The 19,714-nt window shown below is 41.0% G+C and overlaps 1 protein-coding gene and 1 pseudogene across 3 annotated transcripts in view; one reads left to right on the top strand and one right to left on the bottom strand.

Moving 5' to 3' along the window:
- Nucleotides 1-19,714, top strand: part of PCCA (propionyl-CoA carboxylase subunit alpha) — a 349,043-nt gene that overhangs the window by 280,923 nt on the left and 48,406 nt on the right. For all 3 annotated transcript variants that reach the window (XM_060080286.1, XM_060080287.1, XM_060080288.1), the window contains one exon: nucleotides 2,832-2,885. In XM_060080286.1, coding sequence (XP_059936269.1) covers nucleotides 2,832-2,885 — 54 coding nt within the window. The remainder of the gene's footprint in view (nucleotides 1-2,831; nucleotides 2,886-19,714) is intronic.
- LOC132477778 (large ribosomal subunit protein uL29m-like) lies at nucleotides 1,635-2,637 on the bottom strand (annotated as a pseudogene).

The following is a 19,714-nucleotide window of genomic DNA, read 5'->3' on the forward strand; positions in this document are numbered from 1 at the left end:
CTGACCAGGGATCGAACCCGCGCCCCCTGCATTGGGAGTGAGGATTAACCCACTTAACAGCTGGACCACCAGGGAAGTCCCACTTTTCTTCATCATTTAGATTGCTTGAAATTTTTAGATTCTGTAAACTACACTGTGATGACATTTTCATAGCTTTATTTTTCTACCCACTCATGACTTTTTTCCTTAAGATAAATTCTTAGAAGTGAAATTATTGGATAAAAATACTGACTCTGAATTTTCTACTCTATACCACACTACCTTGAGTATGCCAGTCAGGTTACTCAAGTCACTTGGCAGTATTTGCAGGTAGGGGTAAACATTTTGGTATCATTGTGCATTAAACTGCTTTTCTTCTTATTGATTTGACTTCCCTCAGTCAAGGAACCAGGGGTTCAGCCTGAATTCTAGAGGTTTAGTCTGGGTTCTGTGACTTTAGTGATCATAAAGATCAGAGTTGGTAAACCTCCACTTCTTTAAAAGGAATACAGTTAGAATATGTCTAGAATTAGTTCATGGCATGCAGTAGAGTGGAGACTACTAATACTTTCTCCAGGGCTACGTCGGAGAACTTACAAAAAAAAATCATAGCTGCTTCGTTAGAACTGCTTGATTTATCTGTGTAGTCTTTGAAGCCACTGAGCCCTCTCTGATTAGCACAGGAGAGGAAGAATTTTGAAGAACAGGTTAGGAATAACGAGAACAATTTTATAAGTGAGAATTATCTGAAAAAGTATAATTTACTTCCAGTGTACTATTTAATCATCCATTTTTAGTAAAGTAAAATTCAAACAAGGAAGATATGCATAAATAATATTGTATTCACTTTGAACATAATTTATTTACAAATAAATGCATAACACAGAGGTTATTTCTTTCTTTCTTTTTTTTTTTTTTTTTTTTTGCGGTACGCGGGCCTCTCACCGTTGTGGCCTCTCCCATTGCGGAGCACAGGCTCCGGATGCACAGGCTCAGCAGCCATGGCTCACGGGCCCAGCCACTCCGCGGCATGTGGGATCTTTCCGGACCGGGGCACGAACCCGTGTCCCCTGCATTGGCAGGCGGACTCTCAACCACTGCGCCACCAGGGAAGCCCGAGGTTATTTCTTTTTTTTACTACTCTCTGGACATAGAAGAATTGCATTGTTCTTATTGTTTTTTGTTTGTTTGTTTTTTTGTGGTAGGCGGGCCTCTCCCGTTGTGGAGCACAGGCTCCGGACGCGCAGGCTCAGCGGCCATGGCTCACGGGCCCAGCCGCTCCGTGGCATATGGGATTTTCCCGGACCGGGGCACGAACCCATGTCCCCTGCATCGGCAGGTGGACTCTCAACCACTGCGCCATCAGGGAAGCCCCTTATTGTTATTTTAAACAAATGCTAACTCATTTTTATAACAACTTTATTGAGATATAATTCACATATCATACAATTCACCCAAAGTGTACAATTCAGTGTTTTTTAGTCTCTTCACAGAGTTGTGCAGTCATCACCACAGTCAATTTTAGAACATTTTCATGCCCCCCAAAAGAAACCTCATACGAATTAGCAAATCATTCCCCATATCCTCCCAACCGTCCTTTCCCCAATCAACCACCATTCAAATCCTTCCCTTCCCTCCCCTCCCCTCCCCGAGTCCTAACCACTGGACCACCAGGCAGTTCCCCCACTGATGTCTTTTATCCAGGCACCAGGTCTAGCTTTTCCCTGAGCAATCTGAAAAAGGCTTAGGGCATCTTCTCTTCCCTGGACAACTTAAATGCATCCATGGGAACTTCCCTGCTGGTCCAGTGGTTGAGAATCGGCCTTCCAATGCAGGGGACTCGGGTTCGATCCCTCGTCGGGCAACTAAGATACCACATGCCGCGGAGCAACTAAGCCCATGTGCCACAACTACTGAGCCTGCGCTCTAGAGCCCGTGAGCCAGAGCTGCTGAGCCTGCGTGCCACAACTACTTAAGCCCACGCACCTAGAGCCCAAGCTCCACAACAAGAGAAGCCACCACAATGGGAAGCCTGCGCACCACAACGAAGAGTAGCCCCCGCTCGCTGCAACTAGAGAAAGCCATGTGTAGCAATAAGGACCCAACACAGCCAAACGTTTAAAAAAAAAAAAAAATGCATCCATGGAATCCACTACCTTTTCTAACCGTTCTGAACTTGGCATTGGCAGTCTCTCCCACCCGTCCTCCTGCTCTAGAGTTAGGAACATGTTTCTTTTTTCAGTAGGACACACCAGAGTTTATGTACACCTTCATTACTTCCATTCCTTAATTGCCAACAGGCCCATGAAGCTCCAACTTTCGATTTTTATTCCCCCTAACTCTTTGGGTCATCAGAAAATTCTTCTAGTCCTTTCTTTGACAAAGTGATATAAAGTAATCTATACTGGTGAAAAGATGTGTTATATGGTATATTCTTAGGCAGCAGACTAAGAAAATACCTGTAACCTGTGCTAGCTGGGGCCTGAGGAGTTATTGACAACCTGGAAATCTTCCAGGTGGCTGAGAGTTTTCCTGCAAAGAAGAGCCAAACTACAGCAGTCTACTTCCTGTCCCTATGGATTTGCCTCTTCTGGACATTTCATGTTAAATGGAATCATATAATATGTGCTCCTTTGTGACTGACTGCTGTTGTAGCATGTATCAGTACCTCGTTCCTTTTTATGGCCAAATAATATTCCATTGTATGAATATACCATATTTTGTTTATCCATTTATCAGTTGATGGACATTTGGGTTATTCAGCTATTAGGAATAATGCTGCTCTGAAAATTCATGTACATGTTTTTGTATGGATGAAAATTCATTTTATACCTCTCTTTTTTTTCCCCCAGTGTCTTTCTCGAGAAGCAGGTGGCAACATGAGCATTCAGTTTCTTGGTACTGTGGTAAGTCTGAAAGAATTATTATTTTGTATATTCTCTTAATTTACAGAGAGAAAACGTGATTGACTAGTAGTTATAGCCCATGTGTTTGAACTTGGCTTCATCATGGGTTTGTTTTGCCGTTAAATGAGATGTCTTTGTATAAGAAATGGGTTCTTTAATGCGTGGGAAAAGATTCCATGATAGAGTAATTTTAGCTATTTCTTATGAGAGACAAAATAGTTTTTTAAATTATCTGTAGTTTGTTGAGTCTTTAAAGTACTTTTTTCACTGGGGACTTTCTCCCCATTTTTAATAAAAATAAGAACATATTTTAAAAAGATGCTTTTGAAAATAGTGACCTTGGGAATTCCCTGGCAGTCCAGTGGTTAAGACTCCGTGCTCTCACTGCCGAGGGCCGGGGTGCCATCCCTCTTCAGGGAACTAAGATCCCTATTTAACTCTACCTGGTGAAAATAAATTTAATTTATAGTTATTATTTTTACTTATAGGTTTATAATGATCATATTAGTAGTATTAGTTATAATTTTCAAAATAATTTGTTGAAAAAGGTACCTTATTGTTTTAATTAGCCTTTCTCTGCTTATTGCTATATTTGAATATTTCTCCATGTATTCACTTGCTAGGTATCATTTATAATCTGTAAAATGTCTGTTCATGTCCTTTGGGTACCTTGTTCAGGTTGTAAATTCACACTGGGTATTTCTGTTAGGTCCGTGTGTTGAGAATATCAGAGGACAGACCTGTGGCTTAGATCAAAAGAAGAGTGATTTTGCAGCTATTGAGATAGGAAGGATATTAGTACTAATGTGCATTTACTGTGTGCTTTGTATATGTATAGAGGTGTAGTAAAGTTTACATATTCAAGTATATGTATAGGCACCTGCCCGACGTGATGTAAACTTTTAGTATTGCTCCTAAGACTTGTGGTTATCCTTGTTTTTCTGATTAATAAGTACTACACATGCTTATTTTTTTAATTAGAAAATTTAAATATTATTTAAATGCATGTCATAAAAAATTGTATTAGGGTTCTCCAAAGAAACAGAACCAACATGATGTGTGTGTGTGTTATATTTTTATGTATTACAGAGAGAGAGATTGATTGAGTGAGTGATTGATTTTAAGCAGTTGGTTCACGAGATTGTGGATGCAAGTCCAAAACCTGCAGGGTAGACCAGGGGAGAGTTGCAGTTCAAGTCCAAAGTCAGTGTGCTTGAAGGATTCCCTCTTGCTTGGGAGCTCAGTCCTTTTTCTTCAACTGAGTGAATGAGCCCACCGATATTATTAGAGGGTCATCTGCTTTACTCAAAGTCTACTGATTTAAGTGTTAATCTCATCTAAAAAAATACCTTCGTAGAAACATCTAGAATAATGTTTGGCCAAATATTTGAATACTGTTGCCTAGCCAAGTTGACACATAAAATTAACCATCACGGAAGTATTCATTTTATTCCCTAGAGGTATTTAAGTTTTTAACAATAGACATATGCTTCCAGAAATAGATTTATACATCTTTTCATGCAAGAATAAATTGTGGATATCTTTCTAAGTCATTACATAAAGATCCATGTCATTCTTTTTCACAGCTACCTGGAATTATATTATGTGAAGGTTTTTCTGTACCTCTGTGCTCATGCTAGAAAGGGCACTTATGCTGTCTCTGCTGCTTGATATCTCTCCTTGGATTCCAATAGATTTCTCAGGGCTCAGATACTGAAAACTGACTTCTTGATAGCCACAACCTGCAAAGAAACCAAACCAACATAAAGTTTCTCCAGGCAGTTTTTCCTGTCTCAGAAAATGGCAGCTTAAGCTAAAACCTTGTCTTTTCCTTGATTCCCCTCTTTCGTCCACCACTCCCACTGCCCTCCATCCTGACCACAGTCTTCCTCATCTCCTGTCCAGATTCTTGCAGCAGCCAGTCTTCCCACCTCCACCCCTGCTCCCTGCTTTATCATTAATATAGCAGTTAAAGTGATCCTTCTAAAATATACATCAACTTAGCCGACCTGTTGCTCTTCTTGAAAGGTGTCGGGCACAGGTGCCAGGGCTTCGTCATTTGCCTCACTCATGGCCTCACCCAAGCCTCATTACCTCCCAAAGGTGGCACCTCCAGATACCGTGATATTGGGGATTGTAGTTAAACGTATGAATTTGGGGGGGACACAAACATTTAGTTCACAGTATACACTTGGTAGAGCTACATACCCCAGAACTCTTCCAGGATGTCTGAGCCTATTTCAAATAGTAAATTGTCTGGGTTTGTTTTGTTTGCATGTTTTTTGGTGAAGCTGTGAGTTTGTGTATGTCAGATAGTATAAGCTCACAGAGAAGTGGAAAAGGTCCAGTATTTTATGTAACCTGACTTCCTTACTTGAACTGTGCTTCACAATAAGGAAGAATATTTTGTTATGACTTGAAGAATGCAGAAGTTACTGTTTTATTCCAAATCTTGTATTGCAATCAGTTTATATTTAATTTTTTTAAAGTTCCATTATCTTTAAAACGCCGTAATATTAAGACAAACATATATCTCAGTAAGATGGAATTTTTTTTCTTGTGAAAACAATACGTATTGCCCGAAAGAGAGAATAAGCTTAGCCTACACTGAGCAGCTTCTTCATAGCTGTGCTTTTGGCATTTACCCAAGGACTCTTGAGGAGCTATCAAATTATACGTCTTGAAGCTTAGCCAGAGATCTTAATGAAACTAAACCATGCTGAAGTTCTTAAGGCTAGTTTAAATCTCAGATTGTACATTTTAAATTAAGTTTTTATTGATAATAAATATACTTTATTTCTTATTAGCCTTGAAAGCTTGAGTAACAATATCTGTAGAATAAACATGTTTTACAAAGATTTACCATGAAGAATGGTATTAATATGACCCTTGTTACACTAGCACAATAAGATTTCAAAGTAAGCATTCACGAAGTAACAGCGATTAATGACAACCATCGAAAACAATTTTGAACTCCATCAGTTTAACTCAGGAGGGTAAACTTAATATGATAATTCATCTGGTTGAATTGTATCAGCTTAGCAGGGAAGTATGTAAATACGTGACCCTTACCTAGTTTCTAAGTGGATGCTGTGCTGATAGATTTATCAGTTCCATTAAAGAACTTTGGGGAGCTTCGGAATTTCAGCAATTGTTCCCTTGGAGGCTGAAAACCCAACCTGATCTCATACTGGGACCATTCTGGTCTGCATATTTCCATAATTTGCCTTTGCTACTAATATGACAGCAAGACACAAATAACTGTTTCTAATAATATCAGATGGAGTTGTGGAGGACAGCATTTTAATGTAGTGAAAGACCTCCCCCTGGGGTTGTTATTGCCACTGTAGAACAGCAGCTACACAGTTGCAACTGTAGTCTCTTAATTGATTTGTTTAATTAGCAAGAGCTGAAGCTTGGGCTGAATCTTGTCATCTGATATCATAGGACCCCAAATCTGCATCATTCATATATATAGATATAGGAACACCATCAAAAAGTTTTACTTTTTCCGCAAACTCACTTATGGATATGGAATTTTAATAGAGTAAACTCCCACTTGTTTAAAATCCAAATAATTGGAAAATGAACTAGGTTTATTATTGTTTTTCTTTACCAGTACTCTTTAGAGAAGTAAATTATGTCATGCGTTTTCGCTTATTATTGTCTTCGAAAAATAAACATCCAGAGAACTTCTTTGGTCTTCTGTACCTTATAAATCCCTCTCTTTACATGTCTGACTCATCTCTAGTCTTCATTTGCCTTTTTATCCCTTCTCTGTTCCATCCCTTTCTCTGTATCCCTGGGGTTTCAGGAGGGGCACGATGGCTTATTGGGATTTCTTGCATGGTGGTCCCGTGTCCTAGCCTTTGCAGCTACCCGGAGGCCTATTTCCCTGTGTGCTTACCCCTCTGCAGGACATCTGACTGAATTAACCCTGGGACTTGCCCCACTTAACCTAAGCTGCACTGGTCCCAATTTCCTTGGATGGGGAAAAGAGAGGGGACTGGGAAGTGTCTAGCATAGAACCCCAGACCCTTCATCAGACAGCCACGTCCACCCTGTATACACAGGGCTCCATCCCCACTGGGTCAAGCTGTCCTTATTCCTGACCCTCTTCCCCTCCAGCCATAGAAAGCAGGTGGTGGCCACAGGCTAGACGTTTTGTGGAGGGTTGATGAAGTCTCTCTAGTTTTTTTTTAATGCATTTTATAATGCTAAGAAGAAAACAAATCTGTAGCATCCCATCCAGCATTTCCCTCCAATATTCAAAATTTCAGCTAAAAATATGGGTAAAATAAGATTTTATGAGATGGGCTCTGTATGCAATCTTAATCTTGAATATTGTTTTCGTGGTAACATATGTTCTGTGTATCCTGTGACCAACTTAAGCATTAACTTTTAGACTATAAGTTTACTTTCTAGCCTTTTGAAATAGGCTGAATATAATTTGAAAGTGCAGTTGTTAATATCCCATTGTGTGATGCATTTTGAATACAAATTTAAAAGAAATTGTGGACTGCCTGCTCCGCTACATGCTAGGAAGTGTGACAGATGAACACGACTTGGCCTCTGTTCTTCAATAGCACACTGGCTGCAGGGAAACACAGACAAACCAGTATCATGAGTACACGGTAAATGCTGAGATGGGTTATACAGAGGCTAATGTGCTGACAGAGAAAATTATAGATCTCTTAGCTTTACTTTCTCCCTTCTGATAGAAAAACTATTTGTATCAGTAGATAAAGTATAGACCATAGGGCATAGCTCTTTGAATAAGAATCTACATTTCATATCCTGTTAGTCATTACATTTTTTAATGAGCATACATAAAGCCTGGCATTTATTGGTAGTCATGGTAGTCGGTCATCTCACATCGATTGAGCATCTATTATGTGATGACATTGAGTTCTGGCAATCCACAGGAAAAAGACACCTCTGCCAGCAGTGACCCACTGTCAGCTGAGGATATAGAAATAGGAGTGTGATGAGAGTGATGATAGGCGTTTGTATGAAGGAGAGGTATTCTGGGGCTTGGAAAAAGGAAATGGGGAATTGCGAAAAGCTCCCCAGTGAATATGTCCAGCTCATGCTTAGACTCTAAGGATGAACAGAATTTGCAGGCAGGGAAGGGCATTTCAGATAAAAGGGAACAGCATCTGCAAAGTCCCTGAGACAGCATGTTCAGAAACTGCTCTGTGATGATGGTGGAGAAAGCACAGGGAATAAATGAAAGTTGAGAAGCATGAGGTTGCCTGTGGGTTTAAGGAAGAGCAGGTTGGCTAGTGAGGGTGGCAGGCAGGTGGCAAAGGTCTGTGTGGGAGATGAAACTAGAATGGCAGGAGCTGGGTGTTGCAGGACCATGCTAAGGAGATTGGACTCTACTCTTTAGACTTTGAAAGAAGAGAATCTCAGTATCACCTGAGGTGTATTTTGTTTTGTCTTGATTTTAAAGAGATTTTGAGAGAGTGAGCAAATAAAGAAGAGGTCCATGGGCTTCCCTGGTGGCGCAGTGGTTGGGAGTCTACCTGCCGATGCAGGGGGCACGGGTTCGTGCCCCGGTCTGGGAGGATCCCACATGCCGTGGAGCGGCTGGGCCCGTGAGCCATGGCCACTGAGCCTGTGCGTCTGGAGCCTGTGCTCCGCAACGGGAGAGGCCACAACAGTGAGAGGCCCACGTACCGCCAAAAAAAAAAAAAAAAAAAAAGAAGAGATCCATTTGAGAGTCTCCTCTTAAGGATCCAGAGTCTAGTTTTATGTATTAGGCAGAACTGAAGATGATGCTGAGGTTTCTAGATGCAATTAACTGTGGGAGCAAAAGAGGAGGAAGCGAAGGAAGGATTACACAAGAGGAAAGGTGGAATAGATAATGAATTGGGTTTTTGACCATCTTAAGTTTGAAATGCCAGAGGGACCTCGATGATGTAAGGGAAAGACAGGGAAAATGATGAAGGGTGAGCATGTCAGTGGGTGCTTTGTGGGCATGAAGAGGTGATAATCTGAAGCCTGCAGTAGGTGATGTCGCCTGAGGGGATGGTGAAGGGACCGGCCCAGAATGGACCCCTGGGCAATGCCCACACCCGGGGGAGGCATCTAGCATCTCTAATATAATCATTTTAAAATGACATTATCTATTGTCCAAATCATTTCTATTATGTGTGGCTATTGAAGCCAATTTAGTGCCACCTCAAGCCTGATTTCACAGTATCCTAGGGTGTCTCTAATTATTTCATAGTATCTCAAAATCCTGCTGCTGTCTGCCAAAGATCCTCAAACTAAAATTGATTTCAATGAATAACAGAATGCCTTATATTTGTGCGACGCTTTAGGATTTTAGAATGCTTGTTTGATTGCATTCAGTTTCCAAGATCGGCCATATAGCACCTTAGAGTTAGTAGTAAAAATTACACACAACACTCTTTGAAATGTTGTCAATTTAAAATATTTGCAGTTACTCAGTTATATGTTCACAAGAAATTTCTGTAAACTACCAGGATGTTAGTGAATTTTGAGGTGAGGGGTTTGGGGAAAGTATACTAAATAAAGCTTGATTTCTTGTGTTTGAATCTCATATCTCCCACTTACCAGCTTTGTGAGTTTGAACAAGTTACTTAACCTTTCTGGTCCTCAGTTTTCTCATCAGCAAAATATCTACTTTCATGGAATTGGTAATGGTTGAATAAGAAAATATTGGTAAAATGTTTGAAAATAGTAGGAACTTAGCATATAGTGGCTCAACTATTTTTATAGCCCCTGAAAATATGGAATACACTCTCCCTTTGCAGTCATTTTACCTCGCTTTTTTCCCTCCTTTTTCTTGCTTGCTTTGGAGACATGCTGTCATCTGAAATTGTAATCTCAACTGAGATCACACTTGGTAGGCAATCTATCAAAATATTCAGAAGGAAAATACTTCTGTTTTATTTGGAAAGTCTGATTTTTGTTCATCCTGTGATTTCTGACCGCCTCACACAGTTAGCATACCATTTGTCATTGAATGCTAAATATGAAGCACGTATTTAAACCTGCACCTGTGGCAGCAAGATGCTTAAGAACATCTGCTTCCTTGAAGCGTAATGAAGTTCACCAAGAACAGCCTTGGCTTTGGTGTCTTGCGTTTGAAAGGCAATGTACTTTTGATATAGGACCTGTTATGATGGTGCTTATGGGACTTCATAAACCAGCCTCACTTCGAAAGGATTTTAGTTTAGGAAAACCATTTAAGGCCATTGTGGTACACCACAATGGCCTACGTATTGCTGATCTTTCATACATAAAATTAATTGATTGTTGTTATTTACCTTATGGTGGGAATGATGTGGAAATGGCAGCTCTTTCTCATGGAAGCCAAGTCAGAGACAGTGGTTCTCAAACTTGAGCATGTGTAAGAATCACCTGGAAAACTTGCTGAGAATGCAAATCCCCAGGTTCCAGTGAAGCTGATTCTCTAGCTTTGAGTAGGGCCTATTTTCACACTTAATGTAGAATTAGTATCTAGTTTAGAAAATTGATACCAAAAACTACATTGTATTACTGGTCTTATGAGTCGAGCATAGGAACAATGTTCTGGTTGTTTCTTGTTATAGTAAGGGGATAGGACAAGCAGTTGATTATTTGAAACAATTGATTATGTGTTCATAATACATATTTTTTAATCAGGTAGGGACATGATAGGACCTAAAGTATAATTAAATCCATAGTATCATCAACTGTATCTTTTAAGTTTACTTATCAGCTGCAGTCTTTTAGATTTAGTCTGAATTATTCCAAGTCTTAGTTAGACCCACAGGACAGTGACAATTTTTATTTTTGGCCTAGATCAGGGTTTTTCAGTCTTGTCAATAATGACATTCTGAAATGGATAATTTTTTGTTGTGGGCGACTGCTCTGTGCACTGTGAGATGTTTAGCAGCCTCCCTGGCTTCTGCCCACTAGAGGCCAGAACACCTCCCCAGATAGAACAACCAAAATTGTCTCCAGACATTGCCAAATGGCCCTGGGAATAGGGAGGGGGCAAAATCATCCCTAGGTGAGAACCATTGGCCTAGACTCTATGTAGTAGTTGGGATTTCAGAGTTTTCTTTTCTCATTTCACTAATAAATATAATGTTCTAGAGCTGAGTTCTCTAGAACAAATGTGATACTTCTCAGTGGCCTGAAGCTTACAAGGTCTTATATATACATGCTTATACATCCTGACCTACTCAAATGCCTTATGCAAAGAAAATAACAGTGAACTTTAGCTAGCCTGATGCTTGATTTGACTTAGGAACATGCTTGACTACTGGCTGTGTGGGTTACTTGTTCTTAGTCTTCCTCATATTGGATCGTAAACCAGATCTGTCCTGGACAGCCATTCCTGAAAGGCAGGCCAAGTTCTAGTTTGTGTAATTGCATTCTGTTTATTCGGATCCTTTTAACCGTTGGAATAGTCGTACTGTTACTGTTCACTTGAGACCCTCCCATCCTGAGTCCACAGCGAGAGTGTACAGTTACCACCTGATGGTAGAAGCCACTGCTCTTCCATGGGCTCCACTTTGCCTGTCATCATCCTAGTGAGATGCATCAAGTAGAGTACGTTACATGCATCCCCTCACAGTGGCATCGGTGAAGAAGTACTTTTCTGTGCTTTTTCAGCTAGCATTTAGTTGCCTAGCTCTGTAGTATTCTGTGGCACTTGCCCTGTGTGTGGAAAGTTTATGGCAGGATGCCTGGCAAGGCATGGCAAAGTCCAGTAGTCATTAGTGGCTCAGGTATGTATTCTGAGAGGTAGCTTTCCCAGGCTGGCATATGTTTTGTTTGGTGTAAATTCTCAAGATTGTGGGGGACAGCTGAGGTAATGACTAAGGTATCAGTGTTAATCACGTAGGTAATTACCAGGGATCAGGGGACATGTGAAACTGCCCAGTGACCTTGTGTGAAATGGAAGCCCTGCCTAATTTAAGGGTGGGGAGATAATTCATGTGTAAGTTCTAACAGTCACCCTTGGAGTCCACTGTGTCCTAGAGCTCAGACCACCCCTTTCCTGTCTCAGCTGCTCGGCAGAGTGGCCTTTTAAAACAGGGGTGGCCGGGAGACAGTGTGCCCTGAGCACCTGCAGTAAGCCTGCTGCTTTCGGCTGGTCACCTCGTTCGCTTCCCACAACCGTTGAGATCATCAGCATGCCTCCCACCTCACAGATGAAGCGATGCCTCTGCTGTGATTTGTCAGAATGGCTCGTACGGTGAGCAGCCATAGTGTCGTACCTGGACCGGGCGACAGACCTTGGCTTCCTCACACCAGCACGTGCGTGGCTGGGATTTAGGTCCTTCCGTGGCCCTCCGCACTTCCGTATGATTCCTGACCACCTGGTGGAGAGCAGCTTGTGCGGAGGTCGGGGGACTCACCCTCCTCTTCCTCTGTGTTTGAACTTAGAGCCCAGCCACTTAACAGCTAGTGTTGAAGATCTGTGTCCTTCAGCTTCCCCTTGTGAATTACTTTCACACTGGGGCCGAGGGCGGGCGCTTTCTCTTAGAAAAGGTGATCTCTATCCAAGTAGTTATTGTAGATATTAAAAATAAATTAAAATGGTAATTTGATATACATTTGATATAAAGCCTTTCAGTGAGAATGTAAGACGACCTCAGCTGACACTTAAGGTGATTGGGGTGTGGAATACATGTTAACATGTGTCGTGAAAGATCAATTGTTCTAGTTTAAGTATTTAACCTCTGATTCTCTACCCTCTGCTACTTTATTCAACCAAACTCTGAGTCCCCTTGAAGGGTTTTAGGAATAACGCAGGTGGGTTTTGAAATATAGATGCCTGGCGATATTTTGCAGAATTGCAAGTCTAAACCAGTGGTTCTCAGCCCGGCTGATTCTGCCCCCTGGGGGACCTTTGGCAGTGTCTGGAGACATTTTGGTTGTTACAAGTGCTGGGCTGCTACTGGAATCTAACAGGCAAATGTCGTTAAGTTTATTGCGAGCATCACCAACCAAGGAGGCTTCTGAAACATCCTACGGTAAATAAGACAGCCCCCTGCAAAAGAATTATCTGACTTAAAATGTCGGTAGTGCCAAAGGGTCTGCGTCCAGACAGTAATTATGGAAGGACCTGTAAACGTCTGTGACCATCTCCTCAGCCCTTCACAGAGCTCCCTAGCGCTCTGCAAACTTACCCTTAACATGCCCCTGGATGAGGAGTCCACAGCCATTCCACCCTGTCCATTCTGTGTTATCTCATGAAGCCTTACTTTGTAAATCGAAAGAACTGCAGGCGTCTTGATTATACTAGAGGAAGAGCTGGGCCCCATGTACATGTGTGTCATATATAATGTTTTACTATTTTTTCCTAATATTGATGACTCTCTTTTGTGTGCATTTGTGTCTTCACAAAACTTTGACCAATATATCAATTTTATAAATGAAGTTTTCTCTTAATCAGTGTCTGCAGTTATGATCCAAAGGGCTTTGACATTGGTTTTTTATATTCTTGATTGTACCTACATTTCTTTTCAAAAAGAACAAAGTTTTTATAGTTCACGCTCGCCCATCAGTAGAGTTTTCTTGTTGGATCATCTTTGTTAATGCCACAGCTACTTAGAGTAAAAGATCAATTAGATATTGTTGTATCAGTTTATCAATTTGTTGAAAATAAACCTATATAAATACATGCTGTGGGATCCACGTGTGCACACAGCATGTCTGAGCTTTTGACAAAGCCTGTATCTTCCAACTGGCAGCTCTTGGGGTTTGAAGGCCAGCTTGTGAGGAGGTGAGAGTGGTGGCCTCACTGCTCATTGATAACTTCCCCCCACCTCCACTCCGTGCAGTCTGCATCCTGGCCCTCAGTGGGTCTGCTGGCCTGGTCTTCACTTGGCAGGGGGTTCTGAAATGTACCTGCAGGATTTTAATTTATAAAGGTGACTTAGTGCCAGCACAGAGAGGTTAATGCTACTGAAAGAATTTATTACTTACATCTCCTAAGAGAAGGAGGTCTCCCATGCCACACAGGGCCACTGGGAAAGCCTCAGGCTGGTCAGGAAACAAAAAAGGAATGAGGAGAAAGCATGGGTGGGAGCCTTTACTGGGGTTTCTGCAGGAAAGGCCAAGTAGTGGAGGGTAAACCGTTTAGGATTGGCTGGTTTGAATAATGTCGGTAGGCTTTGGGCTCCAGGGGTGGTCTCCAGTTGTCTGGTCCCTGGCCTTAGGGTGATTTGGGGCAGGAAACTGTGTCTTGGTGTGTGAGTTAGATAAAGGGGGTGGCTGGTTGCATATGAGAACCTCACTGTCTTTAGGAGTTAGCCGACCCTGTGGGGGGGCAGGCGCTCTCAGGCCTGTAAGACCCCCGAGATATACAGAAAATTTAAAAAAACCATGATTAATACACAGAGAACCTGGTAACAGAATCGGGGGAACTGAGGTCCAGTAACTAAACTCACGAAGACTGATGTCTAAACCAGAATGCGTTTATATTGATTTGAGGTGAGGAAGATTTCTTCCAGTGACCAGATCTTTAAATCTGCCCTCCAGAATGTTGACTGAGTGGCGGTACTAGAATAATTAGGAAGCTAGTTAGTCAGAATAATTTTAGAGCTGGTCTGGGTTACATGCTAACAAGAGCGAAGGGAGACTGAGTGTACCTATGCTGTGCTGAAACCTGCAGATCACTTCTAACCTTCGCCCAGGACACCCTCTGGGGCCCACCTCCTTGCCTTCTCCCTTTTCTATGCCTTAGCGTTACTGTCATCTTCCTGCAGAAAGGACCCGCGCAGTCAGTCAGGCTGCAGCTACCCAAACCATCACGGACCTATACGGCATAGAACGTAGTTCTCCTTCCCTCGGGCTGATGTGCACATCCCTTGGATTGAAATTTTGAGTGTCCCCAAAACTCTATGGTCGTGCACTTTCATCAGTGGTTAGTGTAGCACTTCTGTGTGGAGTTTGACCAGCACGGCTCTCAGAAGTTCCTAAGAATCTTCCATTTCTTTGGTAACACCCTCTGCAGTATATATACTCAGAAAATTTCTTTTCTTTTCTTTTCTTTCTTTTTTTTTTACGGAAAGAGCCCTGAAAGATCTCATTTCTAGCCCCGGTAATGCTTTTAAACTGGTTGTGTGACCTTCCTAAACCTGTTTTCTTTGTTGTAAAATGAAAGGTCGAGGTCGGTGACCTCCAAGGTCTTTCCTGGCACCGTTCCTGCTCTGAGAATGATTACATTTGTCACAATGCGCAGTTGGCTTTGCAGCAGTAGCAGAACATCACATGCGCAACTTATTATCATTGTCTATCTTTTGATTTTGATTTTTAAAAAATTTCCTTGAGTCTCATGCGGGCAGACATCACTGGCTTCTCACATACTGCTCTTGTGTCCTGTCACTTGATTTCTGGGGACAGCACATTGTGCTGCTACAGGCTTAGTGCTAATAATCAAGATTATATGTTCTGCTTACTGTGACTTTTGTTTTTGTGGTTTCTGGGGGAAAAAAATGCAGATGCTTTTCAGTGATTCTAAGGGAATTTTGATTAACCCCCTGGGTAGTGTTCTCTGTACCACCTGCCATGGAGAAGCGAGTTTTATTGAACAGAAGGTATAGAATTGAATTGCTCATATTTGTTTGCTTTCTGGTGCCTATAGTATTTCAAGCTAAAGCATTTTAATAAATATTTAATAAATATCTCTCTAAAATAGGTCAAAACTGTTAGAAACTAAACCTCTTTTGTTCTTCAATTTCAAATGCAAATAAGTTCATTTGACTTCTAAGTGGAATTTCCAAGGTACAGACTCACATTGTTCTTTTTTTTTTTTAATTTTTTTATTATTTTTTTATTATTATTATTTTTTTTGCGGTATGTGGGCCTCTCACTGTTGTGGCCTCCCCCGTTGCGGAGCACAGGCTCCGGACGCGCAGGCCCAGCGGCCATGGCTCACGGGCCCAGCCGCTCCGCGGCATATGGGATCCTCCCAGCCCGGGGCACGAACCCGTATCCCCTGCATCGGCAGGCGGACTCTCAACCACTGCGCCACCAGGGAGGCCCACATTGTTCTTTTATATGTGTAAAAAGTAGTTATTTTTGACTGGAATTGTCAACATTCTGCTTACTACATAATTCTAAGTATTTGCCCTTAGGAGCAAATACTTACATTTTTTACAACATTGCTATTTTTGTTGTTGCTCTTGTAGATATTTTGCATGTTTACTATTTTCTTCTCCTGTGTGTCCAATTGTACCTTTTGCCTCTGGCTGGAATGTAGGTGCTTGATTTATAGAGAATTTTCAAATGGCTGCGTCTGAAGCCTTTAAAACACACACACACACACACACACACACACACGCACACACACACACAAAATGGTTTTATTGAGCTATAATTCCCATTCCACACAACTTACCCATTGTTCCAAGAGTACAATTCAGTATGTTTTAGTCTATTCACAGAGCTGTGCACCCATCACCACAGTCAGTTTTAGAGCACTTTCATCACCCCAAAAAGAAGCCCCAAACCCATTAGCAGGCATTCCCCATTTCCTTCAACCCTGTCAACCCCTGGCAGCCACTAATTTACTCTCTGTCTATATATATTTACCTGTTCTGGACATTTCATATAAACAAAATCATTCAATATGTGGTCTTTTGTGACTGGCTTCTTTCACTTAGCATGTTTTCAAAGATTCATACATGTTGTAGCATCAGTACTTCATTTTTTTTTTTGCCAAATAATATTCCAGTTTATGGATATACCACAATTTTTCCTTCAGAATGGACATCTGCATTGTTTGTCTTAAAAGCTATTATATATCGCATTGGCCAAAAAGTTCGTGACGTCGAAAAACCTGAACGAAATTTTTGGCCAACCCATTATGCTGCTGTGAACATTCCTTTATATATGTTTTTGTGTGGATATATGTTTTCATTTTTCTTGAGTGTATACCTACCAGTGGGATTTCTGGGTCATGTGGCACTGCTGTGTTTCACTTTTTGAGGAACTGCTAGACTTTTCCAAAGCAGCTACACCCATACATTGCTGAGGGGAATTTTACATTCCCCTCAGCGATGTATGAGTTATTTAATTTCTCCACATCCTTGCCAACATGTGTTGCTGTCTTTTTGTGGTTTTTGGAATATAATTGATATATAATATTATACTAGTTTCAGGTGTACAGCGTAATGATTCAGTTTTGGTACGTATTGTTAAATGGTCACCACAGTAAGTCTAGTTGACATCTAATGTCTTTTTGATTCTAGCCACCTAGTAGGTATGAGGACAGGACTCATTTTAAAATATTTTCTATGCAGGGTTCCTCCTTTTTCCTAGAACTCATGATAAATGCAAGAGTATCCAAAAGTGTGTATTAGTTGTTTTGTTTATTAAAACAAATTAACCCCTAACAAAACAACAAAGCATATAATTTTAATTATTATATGTTTTCTGTTACATTGCTGACTGTTCCTCAAATAAAATGTTTTTTATACTAAGCAAGCAGTTCCTTTTATTTCCCTAGGCTTTTTTTTTTTTTTTTTTTTTTAATGGTAGCACATACTGTGCAGGAAGGTCATTACATAAAGAGAGGAAAAAAGAATATCCAGCATCAAAGAGAAAGTTAATGCTGTTCGTATAATTTTTTAATAGGCATCTTGTAACGTTTTGAGATTTAAACCAACTAATAATATTTTTTGCACACTCCTGAGCATTCCCCTCTTGTTGCCTGTGAGCTGATGTTTTGCTTTGGAAACTCAGATAGTGAAAATATTTGTCAACACTTCAAATACCAGTGCTTTAATTCTTTAGTCATTTAGGTATTAATCTTGTTCTGTAGACCACCTACATGTGTTTGTAAGGGCTGTAATAACTGACACTGTATTTAATTAGCACTAATATTGTGTAGAAGGAAAAAACATATTAAGTATCTTTCCAAGTCACTAGTTCGAAATTAGCAGAAGCTTGGAGGAAAAAGTCCTTGTCTATGTTGCACTGTTATTTTGCACAGCTGTGGAAATTTGTGATCCATTTCCTCGTTCATTCATTCTTTCACTCAACAAGTTTTTGTTGGGTGCTATTATGTGCCAAACCATGTTCTAGTTACTAGGGAAGTGGACCAATTTCAATAGGACAGAAGTGTGAATCACAAATAGGTATCCAGTGGCAACCAGCTGGTGTATACAGCGTAGTAAGTGAATATTGGCATGTCCACAAAAATCACCTTTCGTAGCTCCTCGTAGCAAAACTGGAGGACACTGAGGTCAGTTCTCAGAGTACCCTGTTAGGGTGGGGCAGGGAAGTCCCAAAATAGGGGGAGTGAAGCCTTTGGACTCTGATGTTTGTCACGTTATTCTCCCTTTTTAAAGTTAAGAGCCATTTTTTCATTCTGTTGTCCTAAGTCTCTTTCCACAAATGTAAAGATCTTGCTTCCTTTCTTAAATTTCATGTTGGCTTCTATATCTGTTACTTCAATTATGTATACCCCTTCTGTTTGTGCACAAAAAGTAATTTACACGTTGATAACAAGGGAGGTTATACATGTGTGGGGCAAGGGGTATATAGGAAATTGTATCTTTTGCTTAATTTTGCTTAAACCTAAAAAACTGTTCTAAAAGTCTGGTTTTTAAAATGTAATTTACCGGGTGGTGATTGAGGGCACTTACGTTTTAAAGTCAGGCGGACGGACACTTATTGATTGGCTATTTGATCTTAGCTTTATTTACTCCCTCTAAGACCAGTTTCCTGGTCTGTAAAATAAGAGTCATAATGACAGCATCTCCTTCATTGGCTGTTGTGAGAATTAAGTGAGAGAATGCGGGCGAGGCACTTAGTGTAGTTCCTGGCACAAAGTAATCACTCAGTAAATTTAACTAGTATTGTGGAAATATAGTTCATACCCAGGAATAAAGTTTTATTCGCCTTTATGAAACATGATCCTGGGAACTTTCTAGTTGCCACAGCTGTTTCCCAAGGGCAACTAATTTAGACCTACAGCCTGTAACTCACTCAGTGTGACTTGTTTTCTGTTTCTTCTTTCTAATATGAACATTTCTATAACACAGTCTTTTCCCCTGAATATCTAGTGTGTGGATGCCTCAGCTAGGTCGTCAGCTGGGTAGAGTGGCGGGGTGACAGCGCCCTGCAGCAGACTTGGCGAGAGTGGAGGGTACTGGTGACGACTAGGGCAGGCCTGCCGCAGGGAAGGGGGGGACCGGAAGGGACGAGGAGTCAGGGGAGACCCAAGCTTGTTCTCAGGCTGAGGAGGAGGAGCCAGTTGGGAGGAAGAAAGAGTACAGCTGATGAAGCAGGGTCCCAGTGAAGGGGGGAGGGACAGGCCAGGCGTCCTGAGTGCCCAAGGCGAACAGGAAGAGTGCTCCCTCTCTGGCTGGCAATGGGTGCGGATCTAGGGAAGTTTGTAGGGCAGCAGGCTGTGTAGGGAGCCCAGCGGGCTCTATTCTCCTTTGTGAAAGTGTTAATCCATTTAGTAATAGTTATTCTATTGCTATAACAAGCTTTTCTATTTTAAAAGACCAGTGTAAGCACAGTGTATTTTACTTTACACTAATTTAGAGTGAAGATTCATACTATTTTTAAAGCTAAATATACCATAGGTGCTATTTTTTATTTATTACCTAATGTGTCTAATAATGGAATTAACAAAAAGGTGACTAAATTATCCAAATTTGACTTTGTACTAACATCATGCTTGGCTTACTCAACATCCCTGAAGGTCAGCAAGAGATAAATTTGGCCCAGACTGGTCTTTTTCTGCATTCATCACTTAAAAAGGGGGGGAAAAAAAGAAAAAAAAAAGAAAGAACAGAGGAGAACAAGCCATCTTTTACTTTTATAATTTTTAATCCATC

The sequence above is a fragment of the Mesoplodon densirostris genome, chromosome 17 (genome assembly GCF_025265405.1).
Source record: "Mesoplodon densirostris isolate mMesDen1 chromosome 17, mMesDen1 primary haplotype, whole genome shotgun sequence".
In the NCBI taxonomy this organism is placed as follows: Eukaryota; Metazoa; Chordata; class Mammalia; order Artiodactyla; family Ziphiidae; genus Mesoplodon; species Mesoplodon densirostris.